This window comes from Capra hircus, chromosome 9, assembly GCF_001704415.2.
Source record: "Capra hircus breed San Clemente chromosome 9, ASM170441v1, whole genome shotgun sequence".
NCBI classification, from domain to species: Eukaryota; Metazoa; Chordata; class Mammalia; order Artiodactyla; family Bovidae; genus Capra; species Capra hircus.
This window is the reverse complement of record NC_030816.1, coordinates 103,656-130,610: the sequence shown is the minus strand read 5'-3', so window position 1 is coordinate 130,610 and position 26,955 is coordinate 103,656. Positions and strand designations below refer to the sequence as shown.

Genomic DNA, 26,955 nt, shown 5'->3' with positions numbered 1-26,955 from the left:
AGCAGGAGGGAACGGGGTGTTAGTTTAATGGGTAGAGTTTCAGTTTTTCAAGATGAAGAATTCTTGAGACTGATGGTGGCAATGGTTTCACCCTGAACTGTACACTTAAAATGGTTAGGATGGTTAAAAAAAAAAAAAAGTACCAAGGCATGCTAAACCTAGGACTTTCTACCAAACATGTATTTCTGTAAAGGACTTGGCTTTAGAAATCGATACTTAAAAGCTTGTATTGAAATACTCTGGAATCACAACGGCCGAAGCAGTATTATTTAAAAATATAAGTGCTGATGTGCCGATGTTTGATGGGCTTTTGAGAACCAGTGGATAAAACTCACCAATAAGAACTTTACACTTTGATTGTGGGTGCTTTTAAAACGATGTTTTAAAAAAAGGTTAAGTAATATTTATTCCATATTCAATCCATATTATTCAATCCAATTATTATTCAACATTCAATTTATATGATTCCACCAGTAAAAAAAAATCTGTTTACTATTAATAAGAAAATCCTTTACTTATACTTGCATTTAGAAAGTTGCTCCGTCAAGTTCAATGTGTGAGATAGTTTTTCCCAAATGTTCTTAGGCGATACGCCATTAAACCCCTCTCGCTGTCAGAGCTCTTTTGCGCTTTCCTCGGTTCGCTTCTGCCTAGTTCCCAAGCCACAAGGCAGCGCTAGACGCGAGGAAATCCAGCGGACGCCTGGGCGCGCGCGCTCGCGCGGCCCCGCGCTTCTGAGGCGGGGGCGCGCCTCCGCGTGACCGCCCCGCCCCGCCAGGTTTTCCGCGCGTGCGCCTCACCGCGTTCGCTCAGTTCCCGCCACATTTTTAAGTTTCATTTCCTACCGCGACTGCCGGTTCCTCCTCCCGCGCGGCCTGTTCCCCGAGCTGGTCTCAGGGAAACAAGAGAACGCCAGCCATGGCCCCACCGCGGGGAAAGGCGACGCGGAGAGCTTCGGAAACCGCCTCCGGGGTCTCCGCGCCGGCTGTGGAGGGCGGAGCGTCCGCGGCGCCCAGCGAGCCCGCGGCTGTCCCCGAGGCCGCCCGGCCCCGCGCGCGCAGGTGCGGTCCCGCTGGGGCGTCGGGCTCCCGGAGGGAGAAGAGCCGCCTGGATCCTCGGGAGAAGCCGCAGGTGCGCGCGCGGGCGGCCCGCGCCGAGGACCAGGCGGAGGGCCTGGCGGCTCCGACCGCGGACGCAGAGCCTCCCGCGGTCCCCGGGCACCCCCTGCCCAGGGCTACCGCTCGCAGCCGGGCGACCCCGAGCTCCGCTCGGGCGCGGAGACCCCAGTCCGGGCCCCCGGACGGCCCCGGCCCGTGGGCCCCCGCTCCGCATCTCGGGCGAAGGGAGGAGGCGCCCGGTGCCTGGAAGCCCCGGGCCGTGCTGGAGAAGTTGAAGCTGAGCCGTCAGGCGATATCCATGGCGGCGGAGGTGGTGAACAGGTTGGTGGACCACCTGCTGCGGCGGCTGAACAGTTGCGAGTCGGAGTTCAAAGGCGTCGACCTGCTCGGCACCGGGAGCTACTACGAGCGCGTGAAGGTGAGCCGCCGGGCGCCTCCTCCGCGCCCCTCACTTCGCTTCGGAAGTAATGCTTGAGTGAGTGGTCTGTGACACCTGATAAAACGCTGATTTGTTTTGCCTTTCCATCTAGATTGTAAACTGCACCGTCAGAGAATGTTTTACACCATTTTGAACCCTATATGGCTGCTCATTGTTATTGGTCACAACTTGGAACCCTATATGGCTGCTCATTTTATTGGTGTGGGCTCAGTGCTATTTGAAGTTCATTGTTGAAGCTGAAACTCCAATATTTTGACCACTTGGAAGAGCTGACTCATTTGAAAAGACCTTGATGCTGGGAAGGATTGAAAGCTGGAGAAGGGGACGACAGAGGATGAGATGGTTGGATGGCATCACCGACTCAATGGGCATGAGTTTGAGTAAACTCCGGGAGTTGGTGATGGACAGGGAGGCCTGGCGTGCTGCAGTCCATGGGGTCGCAAAGAGTCGGACACGACTGAGTGACTGAACTGAACAGTGCTATTTGAGCTTCCCGGGTTAGCACAGTGGTCAAGAATCGCCTGCCAATGTGGGACACCTGAATTCGATCTCTGTATGGCGAAGATGCCCTGGAGTAGTAGTTGTTCGGTCACTAAGTCGTGTTTGTCTGACTCTTTGCCACACCATGGACTGCAGCGCACCAGGCTTCCCCGTCCTTCATCTCTGGGAGTCTGTTCAAACTCCTGTCCATTGACTGTGTGATGCCATGGAACCATCTCATCCTCTGTCTCTCCCTTCTCCCCCTGCCCTCAATCTTTCCCATCATCAGAGTCTTTTCTAATGAGTCAGCTCTTCGAGGTGGCCAAAGTGTTGGAGCTTCAGCTTTAGCATCAGTCCTTCTAATGAATATTCAGGGTTGATTTACTTTAGGATTGACTAGTTTGATTTCTTTGCTGTCCAAAGGACTCTGAAGAGTCTTCTCCAGCACCACAGTTTGAAAGCATCAGTTCTTCACAGGTCCAACCTTCTTTTAGGTCCATCTCTCACCTCCATACATGGCTACTGGAAAAAGCATAGCTTTGACTAGATGGATTTTTTTTGGCAAAGTGATGTTTCTGCTTTTTAATACACTGTCTAGGTTGGTCATAGCTTTTCTTCCAAGGAGCAAGTATCTTTTAATTTCATGGCTGCAGTCACTGTCCACAGTGATTTTGGAGCCCAGGAAAATAAAATCTGCCACAGTTTCTGTATATTCTCCTTCTATTTGCCATGAAGTGATGGGACTGGATGCCATCATTTTAGTTTTCTTAATGGTGAGTTTTAAGCCAGCTTTTTACTTTGCTTTCAGCTTCATGAAGAGGCTCTTTAGTTCCTCTTCATTTTCTGCCATTAGGTGATATCATCTGCCAGATGGTGATATCATCTGCATATCTGAAAATGAAAGTGAAGTCACTAAGTCGTGTCCGACTCTTTGTGACCCCATGGACTGTAGCCTATCAGTCTCCTCAGTCCATGGAATTTTCCAGGCAAGAGTACTGGAGGTTATTGATATTTCTCCCTGCAGTCTTGATTCCAGCTTGAGTTTCATCCAGGCTGTCATCTGCATGATGTACTCTTCATAGAAGTTAATTAAGTAGAGTGACAATATACAGCCTTGACGTACTGGTTTCCTAGTTTGGAACCAGTCCGTTGTTCCATGTTCGGTTCTAACTGTTGCTTCTTGACCTGCATACAGATTTCTCAGGAGGTAGGTAAGGTGGTCTGGTATTCCCCTCTCTTTAAGAATTTTCCACAATTTGTTGTGATCCACACAGTCAAAGGCTTTAGCATAATCAGTGAAGCAGAAGTAGATGTATTTCTGGAATTCTCTTGCTTTATCTGTGATCCAGCAGATGTTGGCAATTTGATCTCTGGTTCCTCTGCTTTTTCTAAATCCAGCTTGTACATCTGGAAGCTCTTGGTTCACTGTTGAAGCCTAACTTGAAGGATCTTGAACATTACTTTGCTAGCGTGTGAAATGGGTGCAATTGTGTGGTAGTTTGAACATTCTTTGGCATTGCCCTTCTTTGGAATTGAAATGAAAACTGATCTTTTCCAGGCCTGTGTCCATTGCTGAGTTTTCCAAATTTGCTGCCAGTTTGAGTGCAGCACTTAAAACGGCATCATCTTGAAGGATTTTAAATAGCTCAGCTGGAATTCCATCATCTCCACTAGCTTTTTTTGCAGTAATGCCTCCTTAGGCCCACTTGACTTCACTCTCCAAGATGTCTGGCTCTGGTTAGTGACCACACCATCGTGGTTATCTGAGTCATTAAGACTTTTTTTTGGTACCGTTCTTCTGGAGTAGCAAATGGCAACCCACTCCAGTATTCTTGCCTGGAAAATTCCAAGGACTGAGGAGCCTGGCAGGACAGACCACTTGGTCCCAACAGGTTGAACAGGACTGAGCAGGAACGCATGCAGGATATTTATCACAGGAAGATGTAGTGTATGTACCTGGTTTTGGATTTTAAATGCTTTTAGCACTGAAGACCACTCATAATTTCATCTAAAGCTACTTGAAAGCCAAGTGAGCAAAACTTATATCAACTATCTGTCTAGAGCATGATTCTTACTACATAAATATCAAACTGTTCAGTTCTATGGATGGTTCAAAGGAAAAGAGAAAGTTATTAGTTAGAACTCAAGGACAATTAAGACATTTAGAGAGCAGTGTCCAATCAGAATCACTCTCCTTTTTATTTATTTTTAAAAAACCTTATATTGGAGTATAGTTGAATATCAGTGTTGTGATAGTTTCAGGAGTACAGCAAAATGATTCATTTATACATATACATGTATCCTTTTTCAAATTCTTTTCCCATTTAGATTGTTATATTGAGCAGAGTTCCTTGTTATCCATTCACAAGTCTCCTTTTTAAAATCAAGCTGATGAAAAGAAACCCAATGAAATTTGTTTTATCTAAAACATATATTGATTTTTAAAAATTGATTATAAAAGGTCTTCATGTTCATTTTAGAGTTGACCTGGTGCCTGCCCTCCAGTAGTAGACCATGGCACAGCAGTACGAACCCTCTGTACCTCTGTCCTCAGCCTCTCCCATATTTGCCACTGTTCTGTGTTGATGTCCCTGGAAAATTCAGAAAAGCACATAAAAGAACAATATTATTGCTTTTTATTTTGTTCACTGTTATTTTGGTGTATTTTTTATTTTATGCATGCACTTGAATTTCAAAATGGGATTCCAAACTTTGTGACCTGATACTATTACTTTGAGAAGTAAAAGACGCTTCTCATTAACCTTTCACTTGGATTCATGTTGATGCATTTCCATTCATGTATGTAATATCAAATTCTGGGTGAAAATATGGAAATTTTCTTGTACAAATTCTCTGCGGGATTACCAATTCATATGTTGTTTTTTTCAATCCCCAGCACCTCACCCCAACCCCCATCTAAGCCAGCATCTTTCACCTGAACTTTTGCCCTTCTGATCTCCTTATTTACATTCTTGTATTATCTCTCCACAGAGGCCAGAGTAAATTTTCAAAAATAGAAAGCTAAAACCTGCATTCTCAATGAACACGGTGGAATAAATCTGAACTCCTTTCTGGGATCTGCATGTCCTCGCAGAATCTGGGCCCTGGCCTCCTCTTCAGCTTTGTTTCATGTCATCTTCCTCTTGTCCACATGAACCTATTTTTTGCTCATTGAGCTAAAATTTTAAATGTTAAAATTTTGACAATTCCAAGTTTGAGGAAGATATGAAGCAACTGAAACTCCCTTATGTTGATGATGGGAGGATAAATTGGTACTTCTTTTGAAAACTAAAAATTTTTCTAAAGTTAAAGGTTTGCCTGTCCTATGGTCCAGCAGTCCCATTCCTGGGTGTATAACCAATAGAAATGAGTGCCCGTGGCCACCCAAAGACATATGTAAGAATGCTCAGAATAACTATAATAATTAAACTCAGAACTATTTGTAGTAAAAATTGGAAACAATATTCAACAACAGAATACATAAATCTATTTTGGTATATTCCATTAATTCAATGGAATACTATAAAGAATGAGAAAGAACTGCCACTATAGATACAGTGATATGGATGAATCTCACAAACAATGATGAATGAAAGAAGTCAGATGTAAAGAGTTCCTACTATATGATTTAGTTTATATGATGTTCCCAAACAGGCAAACCTAACATTTGCTGTTAGAAGTCAGGGTCGTGTCTACTCTTGATGGAGGTTTCTGATCAGAAGTGGGAATGCTGCTGGGCATGATGGTAGAATGTAGAATTTAGAATGTCCACAAGGCTCATTGTCCTTACCGAGATTCAGCCATTTTTCTTGAATAAATCCTCCTTGGATTGTTGCAGGTCATTTGGTTAATTTACAAAGATCTGAAAAAGCTGAATTTGACCATTTCTGGAGGAGTGGATTTTCAGAGGCTTGTACTTCATTCCCACGGATGGCACTTCAAGTGTTTGTTTTACCCTTGTAGTATCTCCTAGTCAGCTTGGGCTACCATAACAAAATATCATAGACTGAGAGGCTTAAACAGTAGACATTTATTTTCTCACAATTCTGGAGTCTGGAAGTCCATGATTAGGGTGCCAGAATGGCTAGGTTCTGGTGAGGGCTCTCAGCCTGCTTTGCAGATCTTGTCCCTGTATCCTCACCGTGTTCCTCAGCACGTGTACAGAGGGACATGACTGATCTCACTTCTTCCAGTCCTGTCAACTAAGACCCTCCCCTTTATGATCTCATTTAACCTTCATTAATTCCTAAAAGCCCTCACATTGAGGGCTAGGGCTTCAGTATATGAGTTTGGAGAGGATATAGTCCACACACCACCTGGTACATCTCAATGTGGACTAGCCACATTGATGTGGGAGGCAAAAAACATAGGGCCACCAGATAATTGTGTTCAATAAGACAGTCCAGTACCCGTGTTTGAAGCTTACCATTAATGAGTGAAAGACTTGTGCATTTAAAATATTTATTTTTTATTTATTTTGGCTCCATGAGGTCTCCGTTGCAGCACGTGGGATCTTATGCGGTGGCTCGTGGGCTTCTCTGGAGTTGTGGTGCACAGACTAGAGTGCACAGGCTCTGTAGGTGCAGGTCTTGGGCCCAGCTGCCCCATGGCGTGTGCAGTCTTAATTCCCTGACAAGGATTGAACCCATGTGCCCTGCATTGCAGGGGAAGTCCCTGCATTTTTAATATAAGAAAGTAATCATTGATTATAATTGCTATCATTATTATTGCGGTAATGAAGAAGATTCTTTGATGCTCTTTATATATATGATGATATTTATTTTTTATCCATGCTGTGCAGCTTTTGATATTTTCGTTCCCCCACAAGGGACTGAACATGTGCCCTTGGCAGCAAAAACTTGGAGTCCTAACCACAGGACTTCCAGGAAATACTGTGAAGCTTTTAAAATGGTGGTGTTCAAAGACACTAATTAGTTAGTGTGTGACTTGGAGCTAATACTCAGTTTGGATGACAGTTAGCTATAAGGCGAGGGCCCTTGATCAACTAGCCAGGAGGTAACTACACACACTTTTGAGACCAGACAGGAGGGTGGCTCAGTGTGTAGCTTGTGACAAAAGGTAGCATCTTAAAGGTCTTTAATTTTATCAAGCTTTGAACTCAGGGAAAAAACTGGTACAGATTTTAAACCTTGAATAGTATTTTAAATTGTTTTTAAAAATGAGTATAAATGAGTGTAGAACCTGCAAGTGAAACCAATAATATTCTCCCAGCTCTACTAATCTCAGTGGGTATAAATATTAGGATTCTTGCTTTACACAGTATGATTTTAAGTGGAAATTTCATGAAAAAGATTGTAGTGGGTTGGAAAATATTTACAAGCAAACACAATCAGTGCTATTTTTCCTATTTCTTAGATTTCTGCTCCTAATGAATTTGATGTTATGTTCAAACTGGAGGTTCCCCGAATTCAGCTGGAAGAATATGACAACAGTAGTGCTCATTACTTTGTGAAATTCAAAAGAAATCCCAAAGGAAGTCCTCTGGATCAGTTCTTAGAAGGGGGAATCTTATCGGCTTCTAAGATGCTGTCCAGGTTTAGGAAAATCATTAAGGAAGAAATTAAAAATTTTGAAGGTAAGATCATTGACTTTTGATTCTTTAAGGTGTAATCATACCTACTAATTTCTTCTCCTAATCTTTTTTGATTTCCCTGCAGCAGACTGTTGACTGCACGCATGCCAAGTCATTTCAGTCGTGTCCAACTCTTTGAGACCCTACGGAACTGTAGCCCACCAGGCTCCTCTGTCCATGGGATTCTGCAGGCAAGAATACTGGAGTAGGTTGCCATGCCCTCCACCAGGGGATCTTCCTGACTCAGGGATTGAACCCATGTCTCTTAGGTCTCCTGCATTGGCAGGCGGGTTCTTTACCACTAGCACCACCTGGGAAGCCCAGACTGCCTTCTAGAAACAAGCTTTTGCTCTTAATTTTAGTCTACTACATTTTCTTGGTATTCATCCTAAATGTTGATTGGCTCTATTTTGTTTGTTTTTTGTTTTTTTTTAGCTGCACCATGTGGCCCTGCAGGATCTTAGTTCCCTGATCAGGGATTGAACCTGGGCTCCTGGTGGTGAAAGCACAGAGTCCTAGCCACAGGACTACCAGAGAATTTCCAGTTGGCTCTATTTTGATCTTCACTGAATATTTGCTGAGAAGCTGCCTGCACCCTTGGGTGTAGGTAGTTGAGTAAAATCAATGGGACTCCCCTCCTGAATTTGCAAAAACAAATTACAGTGTGTGCTTTGAAGGGAATGAACTGGGAGACGTGGTAGCAGTTGGGATAGAGTGGGTGGTGGAGTAAAGCCCTGTGGCAGAAAAGAGCTTGATAAGCTCAAGGAGCAAAAAGAGGGCCGTATGGACAAGGGGAGGAGTGACATGAAATGAAGTAAAAGTGGCGATGGGCCAGATTCTAGGAGGACTTGTGGATCCTGGAAAGGAGTTCAGATTTTATGCTGTGTTCCATTGAGAATTCAGGTCTTAATTAGAAGGTAATTGATTCCCTTGTGGCTCAGCTGGTAAAGAATCTGCCTGCAATGTGGGAGACCTGGGTTCATCCCTGGGTTGGGAAGAACCTCTGGAGAAGGGAAGGGCTACCCACTCTAGTATTCTGGCCTAGAGACTTCCATGGACTGCAAGGTCCATGGGGTCACAAAGAGCTGGACACAACTGAGTGGCTTTCGTTCATTAATGATTGATTGGCTTCATACTTTTAAAAATTTGCTCTGACTTCTGTGAAGAAGATAGTTTAAGAAGGCAGTTGGGAGTTTGGCTTTGGATAAGTTAGAGAATCCTATGGTGAAAAAGTATTGTAAAGTGAGAGGGTTCAGGAATGCTGGGGGGATGGCCTGGGGGGAAATTGAAGTATTAAGCAGAGTGGTAAGAAGAGGATCTCATTAGGGGCTGGAGAGAAGAGAGGGAGCAAAAGGAGACTATGCATGTTCTGCAGGAGTCATTAGTGTTTACAGCGCACTAACATCCAGATCATGTTTGCACTTGGTTTGGTTTGTTTTGTGGGGATTGTTGGTAAGTTTGACTCAGAAGTTTCAGTGGAGTCCTCAGCACATGAGAGAGAAGGGTCAGGATGCTGTAGAGACAGCATCATGGTAACTGTCTAGAAACTGTTGGCTGCAAAGGAAGTGGAAGGATGGATAAGTGGGGAGGCAGCATAGATGCAGGGTCGACGGAGAGTGTCCTTTAGGATGAGAGACATTGGATCCCCTTTGTGTGAAGACAGGAATGATCCGGTAGGAGGGGAGGCCACCGATGGGAGAGGGAGCGATGGAAGGAATGAGGTAAGAAGGAAGGGATCCAGAGACCATGTGTGGGGGTGCCTCTAAATGGTGGATGGACACTCCTAGGTGGTAAAAGGACTAAAGGAGACGTAATGGGTAAGAAGGAGGTGGGTTTCTGGATTTAGTGACAAAGAAAATGAAGGTATGCAGTGGGATTTTCTCCTTGGAGATACGTCCTCTCTCCCATTGTGGTCCTTTCCGAAAGTCTTATCTGGGAGCGGTCTTTCACTACTGCTTGTACATCCTGCCCCCCAAAGCCAGTATCTCTCCTCTAGAAGCCTTTCCCAGATTTCTGGCCAGTGGCCATCTCCAGTTGGGTGTCCCACATGTACCTAGAACTCAGTGTAGATGAAATGAAGTTCATCTCAATCCAGTCTGTCTTCCTTCAGCCAACTCTGTGTTGAACAGTAGACTCAGCGTCAACCGTTTCTCAGGCCAGCGTCGGGGGATGGCTTCCCCGACTCCTACCTTCTCCCTTACCTCACAGATTCAGGTTTACCTACCAGTTCAGTTCAGTTGCTCAGTCTTGTCCGACTCTTCGCGACCCCATGAATCACAGCACGCCAGGCCTCCCTGCTCATCACCATCTCCCGGAGTTCACTCAGACTCACGTCCATTGAGTCAGTGATGCCATCCAGCCGTCTCATCCTCGGTCGTCCCCTTCTCCTGCCCCCAATCCCTCCCAGCATCAGAGTCTTTTCCAATGAGTCAACTCTTCGCATGAGGTGGCCAAAGTACTGGAGTTTCAGCTTTAGCATCATTCCTTCCAAAGAAATCCCAGGGCTGATCTCCTTCAGAATGGACTGGTTGGATCTCCTTGCAGTCCGAGGGACTCTCAAGAGTCTTCTCCAACACCACAGTTCAAAAGCATCAATTCTTCAGCACTCAGCTTTCTTCACAGTCCAACTCTCACATCCATACATGACTACTGGAAAAACCATAGCCTTGACTAGACGGACCTTAGTCGGCAAAGTAATGTCTCTACTTTTGAATATACTATCTAGGTTGCTCATAACTTTTCTTCCAAGGAGTAAGTGTCTTTTAATTTCACGGCTGCAATTACCATCTGCAGTGATTTTGGAGCCCCAAAAATATAGTCTGACACTGTTTCCACTGTTTCCCCATCTATTTCCCATGAAGTGATGGGACCGGATGCCAGTTCTATTAATTTGAACCTCTTTATTGCTTTCACTTCTGCTACATGGGTCTTTTTTAAAAAATAAAAATTGTCCATAATCGAGGTGAACAACGTGATGTTTTGATACACATAATGAACTGACTAGCACGGTCTAGGTAATTAGCGTCTTCTCTCAGAGTTGCCTTTTTTGTATGTGAAGTGAGAGTATCTGAAACCTACTCTCTTGGCACATTGCCCGTAAACAGTACAGTTGTACTAACAGTCACCACGCTGTACGTTAGATCTTACTCTCCCTACATAACTGCAACTCTGTACTCTTGGATGAACGTCTTCCCATTTTCCCCACCTGCCCACCACCTGGTAACCACTGTTCTACAGTCTGCTGCTATGTATTCGACTTTTTTAGATTCTTTGTATAAATGAGGTCATGCATTTTGCTTAGCACAATGACTTCCACTGCTGACCTGTACCTCCGCAGGAGACACTCAAACACAGTTCTGTCTCAGTCTCTGTGGGGTCTTTGGGTCCTGGTGTGCACAAGGTTTGTTTGAGCCCTCTGAGCATCTCTGGCAGGTATGGGGTTTGATTCTAAATGTAATTTTGCCCCTCCTACCGTCTTGCTGGGGCTTCTTCCTGCTCTTGGACGTGGGGTAGCTCCTTAAAGATGCTCCAGCGCTGCTCAGCCTCTGCATTGGGAGCGAGGCGTCTTAGCCACTGGACCGCCAGGGCTGTCCCCGAGTGTCTTCTGAGTGTCCTCTGAGATAGAGGGGTCATGCTCAAACTTGGAAAACAGAGCTGAGTAACAGCTGACTTACCTGCTCCCACAAGCAGGGTTTCAATGCAGGCCTGACACACCCTGACACATGGGAAGCACTCAGATGGCCTGCCCAGGATGCTGAGACTGGATAGGAAGTTGTGGGGGGGCTCCTGTCTCGCCCTGCTCTGCCCCTTCCTTGGGTGGGGACCCCAGCAAGGCTGGTGGAGCTTTGTCTCCCAGGCTCTAGCTCCCTCTCCTTCTGTGTCACTGGCTGGGCAAGGGTCCATCCTCCCCAAAGGTTTGCTTGTATCTGGTTCACTCTGTTCCCTCTTCCTTTCTTTCCTTTCATACTGTCATCTTAATCCCTTTAAGACCTGAGGCCTCAAGCCTAGACCGTGTCAGCTCTTTTAAATGTTCAAGCTGGATTTAATAAAGGCAGAGGAACCAGAGATCAGATTGCCAACATCTGCTGGATAGTTGAAAGAGCAAGAGAGTTCCAGGAAAACATCTGCTTTATTGACTATGCCAAAGCGTTTATTGTGTGGATCACAACAAATTGTGGAGAATTCTTAAAGAGATGGGAATACCAGACCAGCTGACTTGCCTCCTGGGAAATCTGTATGCAGGTCAAGAAGCAACAGTTAGAAATGGATAGGGGGAAAAAAAAATGGATATGGAACAACAGACTTGTTCCAAATTGGCAAAGGAGTAAGTCAAGGTTGTATATTGTCACTATGCTTATTTAACTTATATGCAGAGTACATCATATGAAATGCTGGACTGGATGAAGCACAAGCTGGAATCAAGATTGCTGGGAGACATCAATAACCTCAAGATATGCAGATGATACCCCACTTATGGCAGAAAGCGAAGAACTAAAGAGCCTCTTGATGAAAGTAAAAGAGGAGAGTGAAAAAGTTGGCTTAAAACTCAACATTCAGATCATGGCCATCTGGTCCCATCACTTCATGGCAAAGAGATGGGTAAACAGTGGAAACAGTGACAGACTTTATTTTTGGGGGCTCCAAACTCACTGCAGATGGTGACTGCAGCAATGAAATTAAAAGACACTTGCTCCTTGGAAGAAAAGCTATGACCAACCTAGACAGCATATTAAAAAGCAGAGACATTACTTTGCCAACAACAATCCATCTAGTCAAAGCTATGGTTTTTCCAGTAGTCATGTATAGATGTGAGAGTTGGACTGTAAAGAAAGCTGAGCACCAACGATGCTTTTGAACTGTGGTGTTGGAGAAGACTTTTGAGAGCCCCTTGGACAGCAGGGAGATCCAACCAGTCTATCCTAAAGGAAATCAGTCCTGATTGGAAGGACTGATACTAAAGCTGAAACTCTTAATATTTTGGCCACCTGATGCGAAGAAATGAGTCATTTGAAAAGACCCTGATGCTGGGAAAGATTGAAGGTGGGAGAAGGGGATGACAGAGGATGAGATGGTTGGATGGCATCACTGACTCCATGCACATCAGTTTGAGTAAGCTCCGGGAGTTGGTGATAGACAGGAAAGCCTGGCATGCTGCAGTCAGTGGGGTCACAAAGAGTAGGACACGACTGAGTGAGTGAACTGAACGACTTCCACATTCATCCACATTGTTACAAATGGCAGGATTTTCTTCCTTGTTAAGGCTGAATAATATTCCATTGTCTGTATATGCCACAGTCTCTTTACTTATTCATCTGTCAGTGGATTTTCTCCATATCTGGGCTATTGTGAATAATGCTGCAGTGAATGACAGTTGATCCCTGTGCCTTAATGCTCACTGCCTCTCTGTACGACAGGCCTCTGCCCTCTAAGTTGGTCTGTTGCTGTGTTTTTGTTTTTTTTTTTTTAAATTTGGCTGCACCACATGGCTTGTAGGATCTTAGTTCCCAGACCAGGGTTTGAACCCCTACCCTTGGCAGCATCAGCTCGGAATCCCAACCATTGGACTGCTAGGGACTTCCTGCTGAGGACTTCTAAATCACCTCTCTCCATGCTGGTCATCCTACCTCGTATGCAGGCCTCCCTCCAACTGCCAAACAAATATTGAAATGAAAATTTAATCACAGCGCTCCCAGATCCCACAGTCCTTGGGGGCTCTTCATTCTATATATGAAACAGAATCTTCATGATACCCCCACTGCTTGAGGGGTATCAATCAATACTGGTTAAATGAGTAAAACACTGCCTTGTGGGGTCATTTTCTTCTTTAGAACTAATTTTTGTCTTACAGTTAGTATTTACAGATCTCCAATTATAGTTATTTTTCCTGTGTTAGAGAAAAATGGATTGATAAGCCCTTTCTTCCTTATTATATCTTTAAACAGATACTGATGTCATTATGAAGAGGAAGAAAAGAGGGAGCCCTGCTGTAACACTTCTGATTAAAAAACCTAGAGAAATATCTGTGGATATCATCCTGGCTTTGGAATCAAGAAGCAGCTGGCCTGCTAGCACCCAGAAAGGCCTGCCCATCAATAACTGGCTTGGAGCAAAAGTTAAGAGCAATCTAAAACGACAGCCATTTTACCTGGTACCCAAGCATGCAAAGGAAGGAAGTCTTTTCCAAGGTATCTTGATTATGAAGCTTTATGTAAAGATATCCATAGATAAAAGAGTCGTTAATGTTACATCCTAGGGCAGTGAAAGATCAACTGGTGCTTTTGGCGTTTCAAGAACTGTTGGGCTAAGATGAGAGTTTGGTGAGAGATGGAATTGCAAAGGGCATAATTTTAATAGTAATATCGAATACTCAGCTTTAAAATGTTTATTAGCCCACGTTTGAATGTTGTTTTTGTTTGTTTCTTGCTAGTAAAGGAAAGTAGTACTGGCCTTGCAATCTGACTGCCCTGGATTTAAATCCTGAGGCTTCTTCCCTCATTAGGTGTGTCATCTGGAGCTAGTTATCAAGCCCCTCTAAACCTGTTTTGGTCATCTGTGTATGTGGGTTAATCAAAACTACTTGAAAGGTTCTGGGAAGATAAAAATGAGGCAGTGCTTGCAGAATCCCTAGTTGAATTAATAGCAGCTGTGTATTCCTGATGTTATCACCAGAGCCTCAGCTGTCACTCCAGCCTTGTTCCTCTCTTTCCTCTGTCTGCTTCCACTGCTCCCCATGCCACTGGCAGAACTTCCTTGCAGCCTCAGCTGCAGTTCTGCCCACTGATTGGGTCTCCTCACCCGTGTACCCTGGTCTCCTGGGTCAGGACAGGTTTTCAGGTGGTGCTCTTGGGTAACATTCAAATTGTGAAGACTGGGCTGAGATAGTCTACAGGTGAAGCTGAATAATGGCGATATCTTCTGAGGTAGAAAAATATTCACCTATTATTTTCTTTTTCTCTCATAAATTATAAAGGACTTTTAGCACCTACTACTGCTGGACTCCAGGGAAATTGGAGGACAGATAACAAATGAAGTCAAGTTATCCGATAACAGATGAGATCAGATAACAAATTAACATATCCGAGAAATCGTCCATCATGCTTGGTTTGATGGATTGTTTTGTGGACACACATCATAACTTTATATTGCATATATGTAGGAGTCATTTTCTGTAAGAAAAGTTGTTTATAACAAGGAATTACATGTATCATAATTTTATGAAAGAAATATAACTTCTGGAGAAGGGTGTACAGTTTCTACAAGGGCTATCCCAAGAAACCCTCATTGCATGTGATACAGAAGTCTCAACAGGACCCATACTGCTCTCTTTGTGGCCCTTGGCCAACTACGTTGGGGTTGACTGGGAGACTCGTCAGCCTAGGGATGAGGAAGCATCCTTCAGTGGCCATGTGCCTATACAAAGGCCAGTGTGGTTGGATAGTTCCTCATATCCATGCCCAAGATAAAAGTGGAGGCGGTCAGGCACTCAGCTGACCTCTGCTCTGGTACCCTTGGCTGCTCTCCATCTCTCCTCATTTCAGATTATTCATATGTAGGCAAAACCCTGTGGCTATGTCTGTGTGTATGTGTGTATCTGAGTGGCTAAGAGGGGCAATGAAAATAACTTGTATTATCAATAGATAGGCATGTATTACACCTATTTTAGCTTTTTTCTTTTCAAATGTCTTATTACAAATTTCCTGGTCACAAGGTATATTTTAAAATATATACTTTGTTTGATTTTTTATCAAAAATTTCAATCTGTTTTAATCAAAATCAAATAATATGATTTTGATATTATCAAAAAATGAAAAAATTGATATTATCAAAATAATAATACAGGTGTTGTTACCAAGAATATAATTATTTTTTAAAAGTATAAACTTTATTTGCAGTTCTTTTTGTTAAGATAAAAGACAGTCAAAATATTAAGTTTATTTTTTTACCTTAATACTTGAAACATATAGTTTTTATTACACTAAAATGTACAAACATTAAAATACAAATTCCTTCAAACTGGTAATCATCCATAGTTGGCTTTATCTAACAAAAGGGATTGAACGTCAACTAAATGAAAGTATCATCATGTATAAAATAAAGCTAGAAGATATTTCTTTGCGTTAAAGATCATTTTCAGAATGATACTTAATGAGCATGGCAAGGACTATACATTTCATCACATTTATCAATACCTCATTTCAAGGCATGTATGCAATTAATGCTAAAATAGAAAAAAAATGAGTAAAGCTGCAGTGTTCTCAAATATCTAAATAGTCTGCCTGCATTTTAAATTCAATTAAATGCAGAAAAGTTATTCATCAATTTCAGTTCTGATATTCCAGTCAATGAACATGAAAAGCTTTATTTAAAAAGAATAATCCATACACTGTTGATGGAAGTGTTAAATGGTACAACCACTTTGAGAAACAGTCTGGCAGTTTGTTTTTTTAATTTTTATTTTATTATTTATTTATTCATTATTTTACTTTACAATATTGTATTGGTTTTGCCATACATCAACATGAATCCGCCACGGGTGTACCTGTGTTCCCAATCTTGAACCCCCCTCCCACCTCCCTCCTCAGAGGGACTGGCAGTTTCTTATACAGTAAAACATATGTCTTCCGTAATCCAACATGAAGTCCATAACACATTTATACAAGAATATATGTAACAACCAAAATCTGTAAATAGCCCAGAAGTCTGTCAAAAGATAATGGATATAATATTTATAAACTAGAAGACTACTCAGCAACAGAAATCAGGGAACTACTGATAAAAGAGGGTCTTAAAAACATTAAGACAGGTGAAAGAAAAGAGAAGCAAAAGGTCTGTACTGTGTAAGCTCAATTATATTACATTTGAGAACAGGCGAGATTTATCTGTGGTTTTTTATTTTCAATTAGAACATTGGTTGCCTGAGGTGACTGGGGATTGATTAGGCAGGAGCACAAGAGAGCTTTCTGGAGTGATGATAACTTTTTAACTCCAGATACAGCTTAAATTACACAGGTGTAGTCATTTGTCAAAACTCATCAAATGCAATATTTAAGATTTGTGTGTTTCACTGTTTGCAAATCTTACCTTAAATATCAAACACACAAAGATAAATACTGGCCTCTGAAATACCCATGCTGAAATGTTTATGGGTAAAGTATTCTAGCTAATTCCACAACTTGTTTAAAATAACATTTTTCTCGGGCATCCCTGGTAGTACAGTGGTTAGGAATCCACCTGCCAGTGCAGGGGACATGGGTTTGATCTCTGGTACGGGAAGATCCCACATGCCATGGGGCAGCTAAGCCCGGGCACCACGAGCTACTGAGCCTAAGGCTCTAAGACCTAGAGCAGCAACTACTGAGCTCATGTTCTGCAGCTACTGAAGCCTGGTGGGTTAAGCTAACCAACTCAGCATGCTTAACATTCATTTTCATTATTGTTTCTAATTTTAGACATTGGATTTTAAATGTTGATTTAGTTTTGTTTTTTTAAATTTATAAAGCATTCATATGGTCCCAAAGTCAAAGCTACAGAAAGAAGTATTCTTAGGGAAACACAGCTTCCCTGTATGTTTCTTCTACCCTCTTCTCTCCTTTCCCGATTGGAAATCCATTAATTGTTTTGGGTTTACCTTTTGTTTTTAAAAAGTACAAGCATTTTGTGTGTGTGTATATATATATATATATATATGCATATATATGTATATGCATATATATATTTATTTATATGCAACCCCCTTTTTAAGATGAGTACAATTTTTCTATTTTTACTTAATAAGATGTCCTGGCGATCATGCCATAGCTCTGTATAGAGATAGCACTCATTCCTTTTTTTGTTTTTTAAAATACTTCCATGTATTTATTTTCTTTTGGCTGTGCTGGGTCTTCATTGTTCCTTAGCCTTTTCTCTAGTTGTGGAGAGCTGGGGGCTTCTCTCTAGTTGTGGTGCACAGATTTCTCATTGCGGCAGCTTCTCTTGTGGTGCACGGGCTTCAGTGGTCGTGGCCCCCAGGCTCTAGGGCACAGGCTGTATAGTTATGGTGCACGGGCTTAGTTTCTCCATGGCCTGTGAGATCTTCCCAGATCAGGGACCTAACCTGTGTCTCCTGCTGATCCTCTGTTGCCAGGTGGATTCTTTATCACTGAGCCAACCCGGAAGCCCAGCAGTCATTTCTTTTTTTAACAGAATTTTTATACTCTTTTTAAAGGTTACTTTCTATTTAGAATTATTACGAAATATTAGCTGTATATTTCCTGTGTTGTATGATGATACATCCTTGTAGTCTTATCTTACGCCCAGTAGTTTGTCTTTCCCACTTCCCCACCCCTGTATTGCTCCCTCCACTGGTAACCACTTGTTTGTTCTCTTTTATCTGTGAATCTTATTGTTATTTTCACTAGTTTAATTTTTTAGGTTCCATGTATAAATCATGTCATATAGTGTTTTTGTCTTTCTCTGCGTAATGCCCTTCAAGTCTGTCCACGTTGCTGCAGATGGCAAAATTTCATTCTTTTTTTTAATGACTGAGTAGTAGTCCACTGTATATATACCACAGCTGCTTTATCCATTCGTCTGTTGATGAACACTTGTGTTACTTTTATATCTTGGCAATTGTGAACGATGTGGCTGTGAACACTGAGGTGTATGTACCTTTTCAAAAACCTCACTAAGGGTTTTTTGAGCACCCGTTCCTTTTTACAGTCTATTTTTGCAGTTTGTCAAGGAATAGTAAATCCATATCTAATTTTGCTAGTATTGCCAAAGTCACCTCCATACAGAATTTACCAATTTGCATTCCCAACAGCTGTGTGTAGGAGAGTGCCCATTTCACCCTCAACATCATCAGCAGAACTCATTAAACTTTGGAGTGTTTGCCAATAATTCAAAAAGGGAGAAATGAAGCCTCAATGTCATTATTTAAAATAAACTTTTAATTTTAGAATAGTTTAAGATTTGCCAAAAAAGTACAAAGATAGTATAGAGAGTTTCTATATACCACATAACCAATTTTCCATTTTAGCATCTTACATTAATATGACACACTTGTCACAATTAATGAACCAATATTAATGTAGTCCTGTTACTCAGATTTCCTTGGTTTTTACCTGATGTCCTCTTTCTGTTCCAGGAGCCCATGTAGTTTGCTACATTCCATTTAATCGTCGTGTCTCCTTAGTTTCCTCTTGACTGTGACAGTTTTCCCAGTCTTTCTTTGTTTTGATGACCTTGACAGTTTTGAAGAGTACCAGTCAGGTATTTTGTGGAACAGCCCTCATTTGGCATGTGCCTCATGTTTTTCTTGTGATTAGATTGCAGTTCTGGGTTTGGGGGAGGACTGCAGAAGTGAAGTGCTGTTCTCATAACATTGCATCAACAGTACATCGTGGGCCTGACTTAGCACTGCTGGTGTGGACCTTAATCTCCTGGCTCAGGGAGTGTTTGCCAGGATTCTTCCCTATTAAGATCTTCTCTTTCCCCCTTTTCGTACTGTGCGTTTTGGAAGGAAGTCACTGTGCACAGCTCACACTTAAGCTCACCTCTTTAAGAACAGAGTATTTACACAAATTATTCAGAATTCTTCTGCATGGGAGATTTATCTCTAATCTGTTTACTTAAATCATATCAGTATGGACTCATGGGTATTTGTCTCATATTTTGGGCTATAATTCAATACTGCTTTCATTTTGTTGCCTAAATTGTTCTAGCTTTGGTCTTCAGGAGCTCTTGCAGTTGGCTCCTATATCCTTTGGACATATGTCCCATAATTGTGGGGTTTTTTGTATTTATTTTCAGCACTAACTCACTTTCTGGCACTACAAGATGCTCCAGGCTCATCTTGTATAGTTCCTGCTTCAGTCCTAGAATCAGCCATTTCTCCAAGGAACTCTCTGGGTCCTTTTATTGTAGAGTGTGTACTAGAACTGTAGAAGTGTGATCTAGGTGCTGCGTGTGTTCTGCTGCTAGAGTGTCATCCCTTTCAGCTGGAGGAGCAAGGAAATATTTGTATGTATACTATCCCCAGGATATGCACAGCTCACTACCTGTATCTGTATCAAGTGGTACATGAGTTCATGCTGATGTCTCTAACTGTAATCCATTACCACGTGGGTCATCCTGCCTTCCCTCCTTGCTATCTGTAACCTTTCCTTCCAACAGTGAGAAGCCTGGCTCCTACCATCTGCCACCCACCTAGCCCATCGTTCCTTGTTCAGTTCCCACCCACACATATGGGCGCGTCAGAATTGCAAACCCATTCCCCCGTGTGCCTGGGGCACGTGTACTGTTCCTTTCACCTTCAGTCTTACAGATTCCATTTCCAAAGCAACTTTAGTCAGCACCTTTTGCCCCCAACCCCTTCAGGGAGGTTGCGTCATATGTTTGTGATACAGTTAGAGCCCCTTTGCACAGTCTGCATTCCTTCCTGAGATCCCCTGACCATCTAAATGACTTTTTAAGTTTGTGTACGTTAAGTTTCACTCTTCATGCCATGAAGTCCTATTGATTTTGACAAATGCATTGCATCATTATCTATAATTACATAATAGTTTCACTTCCCTGAAAAGTCCCTCTACTTACTCAACCTTCACCATTCCAAATCTCTGGCAACCACTGATCTGTTTACCATCTCTATCCAGAATGGCATGAATGGATTGTTTTAAATGGATTTATATAGCAGCAGTGAGCACACCTCTCTCTGTGCCACCTTTTCCATATATTTATTATCTGTATATTGTGTACATATTATATGCTTTATTCTGTCCCCCCCAAATCTTTGTCTGTCCATGGGCTATATACCATTATGTCATACATAATGTCACTTTATAGGTCTTGATATTTGCTTTCCCACTCTGTCCTTCTTCAAGAGTGTTTTAGATATTCTTGACCCTTTGTTATTTTTATAAAAATGTTGGTATTGTCAAGTTCCACAGTCATTTTTTTCTGGAGTTTTGATTGTGAGAGCGTTGACTCTACAGATGAATTTGGGAAGATGTGATGTATTTATAATAATGAGTCTTTAATTCATGTGCAGCTGCACATCTCTGTTTATTTGGATTGCCTCTAATAGTTTTCAGTGAAGTTTTAGAATGTTCTTCACAGAAATTTTGTATATCTTTTATCAGATTTACTCATAGGCAGTTGTAACATTATGAAAAGTTGTAAAACAGAAAAGTAGACTGAAGAATATATGGAACTCACACATAACCTGTCATTCTGTTTCTTTTGTATTTTCTATATACACGATTATATCATCTATCAGTAATGATGGCTTTGTTTTTCTCTTTCCAGTGCTATCACCCTATTTTTCCTTCTCTTACTGTGCTTGCTACGATAGCTATTGCATGTCAAACAGAATGAGGATAGCAGCCTGCCTTCCTGTTTTCAAAGAAAAAGCTTCAACTTTTTAATGTTAGATTATCATATTGCTATCATCAGATCAAGGTTCCATCTGCATTTAAATTACTGAAAGGTGTTTTAACGATGAATGAATATTAAATTTTATTGGCTGCATTTTCTGCTTCTGTTGAGTTGGTCATATGTTTCTCCCCTGTTCTGCTAATGCGACAGGTTGTGTTGATTGATTTTTAAAACGAAAAACCAATTCCTGGTATTAAAACTCAACAGTGATAGGATGGGTCAGAGCTATCCATGGTAAAACTTGGGGAGATGGGGGAAATCATTCTATTCTTATGTAAACTTCCAAAAAATAGAAAAAAAGGAAACGTACCCTGATTCATTTTGCATAAATACTAAAACTTTGCAAGGATAGTATAAAAGAATAAACAAAAAATTTCAATCAATGCAAATTATTATAGAGACAAAACATCAGCAAACAGAATTTAGCAACACATAAAAACCAATAGATCTTACCATAGCTCACTATATTAAGCTCTGACTTCTTCCGCTAATTGTTCTCTATCTTGGCCCATTGTTTGCTTGGTCAAATCACTTGTTTTAATATGTAATCACATTATTTATCCGTTCACTTCTTTTGGTCTGTCTCCCCCTAGAAATTTTTCAGAATTATATTATAATGAAGGAAATCACTTAAATATTTGTTGTTTGTAAATTGATGTTTTTGGTAAAGTGCTTTTCTGTTTTTGTTTTGGATATTAAGAGGAAACATGGCGGCTGTCCTTCTCTCACATTGAAAAGGCCATTTTGAAAAATCACGGACAATCTAAAACATGCTGTGAAACTGATGGAGTAAAATGTTGCAGGTAAGCTCCTTATTTTGTAAATGACAGACATACTAATAGAATGCTTAGTTCTTTGTTGACTCTAGTTGAAACCTGAAGATTACCACTGCTGGGTTGAGTTCTGGGGGCAGCACGTGGCTGGATTGCCCAGGGGTATTGGAGTAAGCATGAAACCAAGGACGCCGGGTCTAAGGGACTAAGGAAAGAATGTTGTTAGAAGGCAATGCTGGGACCTCCCTGGTGGTCCAGTGGTTAAGACTTCAGCTTCCAAATGCAGAGGGTGTGGGTTCGATCCCTGGTCGGGAAGGTAAGATCCCATGTGCCCTGAGGCACAAAAACTAAAACAGAGAACAGAAGCAGCATTGTAACAAATTCGATAAAGACTAAAAACGGTCCACATTAAAAAAAATAATCTTAAATAAAAAGGGACTGCTGGGGAGCATAGACCTGAACCTGGATGCTGTGGACGTCTGAGAGGAGGAAAGAGTGGAGAGTGTGAATACTAGTCATGACTAGCCATGACAGTTGGGTTTGCCTTAATGTTCTGGTTGGTTCAAGGCAATGAATAATAATGTTGCATAATGGGAAGAGACCAAAGGACCACTCTTATTGGATTCTGGGGCTTGCTTTGAGATGGTTTAGCTATGAGGAAGGCTAGGGAATGACAAGCCAAGTTTGAAACAACACTAAGATGTTGGTAATTATTTTTCTTGATTAGCATACTTACCATAAAGTACTGAGTTTTGAAAAGAATCATTCATTTCAGTTTTTAAAGTCGGGCTTTCCTGATAGCTCAGTTGGTAAAGAATCTGCTTGCAGTGCAGGAGACCCCGGTTTGATCCCTGGGTCGGGAAGATCTGCTGGAGAAGGGACAGGCTACCCACTCCAGTATTCTTGGACTTCCCTTGTGGCTCAGCTGGTAAAGAATCCGCATGCAATGTAGGAGACCTGGGTTCGATCCCTGGGTTGGGAAGATTCCCCGGGGCGGGGAAAGGCTACCCACTCCAGTATTCTGGCCTAGAGAATTCCATGGACTGAATATAGTCCATAGAGTTGCAAAGAGTCAGACATGACTGAGTGACTGTCACTTTCACTTTCAAAGCTGAATAGAATAAGGATCACAAAAGTTAAAAGGTTAAAGCAAGGATACCCAAAGTGTGAGCACAGGGGGTCTTTAAGGCTTCACATGCAGGTTTTGAAAAAAGCATTAAGAAAAGTATATTGTTGATAAGGCTTAATAATTGTATAAACGTTAAATTTTGTCAGCTACCAAAATAACTGAATGATTAATGTAAATCAAAATAAGACAATGATTTTATAAAAATTAAAACAAGATTTTTCTAAATATTAAACTGGATGAATAATGTAAAGTATCTGCTAGTTTTCCTGTAGTTGAATTAATCCTAATAGAATAAAATACTTAAGCTATGAATGAAGAAGAAGGAAGGAGAAAATATGTTTTTGAAACTTTTAAAGTATGTATTTGAAAAAATAATTAGGTTTTAGAATGATTCTAATTATATTATTTATACATATAATTGGGCTGCCCTAGTAGCTCAGCAGTAAAGAGTCCACTTGCAATGCAGGAGATGTGGGTTCAATCCCTGGATTGGGAACATCCCCTGGAGGAGGGCATGGCAACCCACTCCAGTATTCTTGCCTGGAGAATCTCATGGACAGAGGAGCCTGGTGGGGTACAGTAAATAGGGACAGAAAGAGTCCTACAGGACTGAAGTGACTGAGCACATACGCACATATACATACCTTTATTGTTTTTTGTGTCTTTATAAAAAATGTATTATATATCTGTATTGTTTATTACATCTTTGTATGTTTTTCCTGTAAGATGCCTAAAGTTCTTTGTGGAATGAAAAAGGTTGTAAAGAAATAAAACTAAATGCTTCTCTTTTCTGTTCAACAGGAAAGAGTGTTTAAAGCTGATGAAATACCTTTTAGAACAACTGAAAAAAAAGTTTGGAAACCGAAGAGAACTGGATAAGTTCTGTTCTTATCATGTGAAGACTGCCTTCTTTCATGTCTGTACCCAGGACCCACATGACAGTCAGTGGCATTACAAAGACCTGGAGCTCTGCTTTGATAACTGTGTGACATACTTTCTTCAGTGTCTCAAGACAGAACACCTCGAGCACTATTTCATTCCTGATGTCAATCTCTTCTCTCGAGACAAAATTGACAAGCTAAGTAAAGAATTTCTGTCAAAGCAAATTGAATATGAGCAAAACAATGGATTTCCAGTTTTTGATGAATTTTGAAATTTTACTTTTAAGAAGAATCCAAGAATTAGAGTGACTTTATAATAATTGAAATGTATCACAACAGTGATTGACTAAAATGAATATAATTATTCAGCCATCAGGTTGTCTTCATCAAGTCTAATCAATATAAAAGGATGGATTATCCTAGAAAAGAGATTATGTAATAGAAGCAAAGGAGTATTTAAGGGTCTCCCTGGTGGTCCAATGGTTAAGAATCTACCTGCCAATGCAGAGGACATGAGTTTGATCTTTGCTCTGAGAAGATCCCACATGTCCCGGGGCAACTCAGCACGTGTCGCAACTACTGAGCTTGAGCTCTGGAGCCTGCAAGTCGCAACTGCTGAGCTCATGTGCTACAGTATCCCCTAGAGCCTGTGCTCCATAACAAGAGAAGTCACTACAGTGAAAGGTCCTCAAACTACTAGAGAATAGCTCTCATTCTCTGCAACTAGAGAAAGCCCTCATGCAACAATGAAGACCCAGCCATAAATAATAAGTAAAATATAAAATATAAAAGCTTCATCAGAGTGGGGTGAAAAGAAGGACAAAATACAGATCACCTCAATTAAATTCATCAAACACTTACTGAACAGCACTCCTCACCTAGCACAAATGTGTGGAAGGTGGCAAAAGACAGTGTTAGAAATGATCATTGCCTCTATGAACGGGTAGATTTTGTTGAACATATGGACATATTTGGAAGCAGAGTCCTGTCCTATGTGATAGGATAGGTAAGAAGGAAATGAAAAAATTGGTTCTGCATGTCTTGGGAAATTGATTAGCTTTTATAGAAAAATATAGGATACTTTACTACATGGCTAAATAGAAAACAACTTATTTTCTTTTACTTTAATAATTTTATATGTATTTCTAAAACAATAATACACATACGGTACAAAACTCAGAGTATGAAAATGTTACCCTCTCTCTGTACTCGGGAAGCATTCGACTTGAGGGAGCTGCTGCTTGTTAACTTTTTTCTATTTATGTATTTTGCACATTTTCTTATTGGCTATTTTATAGTTTTCTCATCGTCATTTTATTTTGTTATCATTCTCATGTAATGAATAACTTCTGTGTGGATTGTCTATATCATTTTTTGTGTCTCTTCGTGAGTGAGGTTTTAAAATTTACTTCTTGAACTTATCAGTCTTTATGCTTATGTGCAATTTTATGTATCTTGTTTAACAACCTAATGTGTTTGAACATACTAATCATTGGACATTTGGAGAAGAGTTTCAGTGATAAATAAATAGAAAATCGAGCAAACAAAAAAATCCAAGCTTCTTTTAACTCCAGGAAAAATTGTATGCAAGAAAAGAAAATTAATCATAGTCTAGTTTGAGAAAATTGCTCAGCTGTATTTATGAAGTCAAAGTAATAACTTTGACTGATACAACTTTTAATTGTATCAGAATTATGATTAGTTATATGGAGAAGATAGGTTAACAGTCTGAGTGCTTATGTGTAACGATGGTGGAGTTGGGCTATATTGGTTTTCTACTGCTGCGTTAAACTTACCATGAAATTAGTGGCTGAAACAATACACATTTATGATCTCACTGTTTCTCTGGGACAGGATTCTGGAATGGTTCTGCAGAACACCTCACAAGACTTCAATCATGGTGTAAGTGGGGGTTGCAGTCTTATCTGAGGCTTGCCCAGAGAATTCAGTTTCTTACGGTTGTAAGACTGAAGACTTCAGTTTCTTGCTGACTGTTGGCCAGAGATTGTCCTCAGCTGCTAGAAACTGCCTTCAGTTCCCTGCCATGTGAACCAGCCAGCATTGGCAGCCCTCAGCATGTCAGCAGTTCACTGCTGGCAAGGGAGGGAAAAACTCCAGCAAGAGGGTGTAACAGTCTTATTTCACCTAACAATGAACACATAATCGTGTGTATCTCGTAACCTTTACCACATAATTGGTTGAAAGCAAGTCACTATTTCCACTCATATTCAAGGGGAGGGGAATCACTGAAGAGTGTTATGTCAGTTTAAACAACTGTATAGTTAGGGGGAAGACAGTTCCCCTAGATCAGTCCTGACACCAAATGCAGCTTGAGGAGGTTCTCCAAATCATTCTTAGGTTTGATAAGTCACTGGAAGATAGAACTCAACTGACACCAGTATATTCATGGTTACAGTTTATTACAGGGTAAAGATACAGGTTTAAATTAGCCAAGGGAAAATGTCCACGAGGGTACCAAACACTGAGGTTCTGTTCTTTTTTTCCCTGGGAAGTCATGGGTATGTTTTTTATCTCTTGTCATTCATGAATATCAATAAACACAAATACTGCCAAGCAGGGAAGCTCACCTGAGTTGAGAGTTTTTATTGGACCTCAGTGATTGTCTTGATTAAATGCTGTGTTTTCAGTTTTGTTATCAGTTATCCTAGCTTTTGGGCTTCCCAAGTGGCTTAGTTGTAAAGAATCCACCTCCCAAGGCAGGAGACACAGGTTTGATCCCTGGGTGGGGAAGATCCCCTGGAGGAGGAAATGCCAACTCTCTCCAGTATTCTTGCCTGAAAAATCCTATGGATAGAGGAGCTTGGTGGGCCCTAGTCCTTGAGGTTTCAGAGTTGGACACAACTGACTAACACTTTGACATATGTATATGCATATGCTGGGCACAACTGAGCAATTTTCACTTTCACATACATGTATAATTTTACTTATATGTACATACGTCATGTCTTGCCAAAATATTTCAAAGTAATTTACACATATCACTATACTTCATCCTTAAGTAGATCATCATCCTCCCCAAACCAGTAATTCCCTACCTCATACTATTCTCATACTAACAATAATTATCTAACATTACCTGATACCCTTTTCTCCAACTCTCAAAATCTG

General features: G+C 41.3%; 1 protein-coding gene across 1 annotated transcript; it reads left to right on the top strand.

The window, feature by feature from the left end:
- MB21D1 (Mab-21 domain containing 1) lies at positions 844-26,404 on the top strand. The gene is made up of 5 exons (XM_013966327.2): positions 844-1,536; positions 7,414-7,633; positions 13,573-13,815; positions 21,744-21,846; positions 23,747-26,404. Exons 1-5 carry the CDS (start codon positions 919-921, stop codon positions 24,096-24,098), a joined length of 1,536 nt encoding a protein of 511 aa, XP_013821781.2. The 5' UTR covers positions 844-918; the 3' UTR covers positions 24,099-26,404.

Coding starts and splice junctions, on each gene's coding strand:
- MB21D1 (XM_013966327.2), top strand. CDS start 919: ATGGCCCCACCGCGGGGAAAGGCGACGCGGAGAGCTTCGGAAACCGCC. Junction 13,816..21,743: donor GGAAGGAAGTCTTTTCCAAG/GTATCTTGATTA, acceptor TTGGATATTAAG/AGGAAACATGGCGGCTGTCC. Junction 21,847..23,746: donor GATGGAGTAAAATGTTGCAG/GTAAGCTCCTTA, acceptor TCTGTTCAACAG/GAAAGAGTGTTTAAAGCTGA.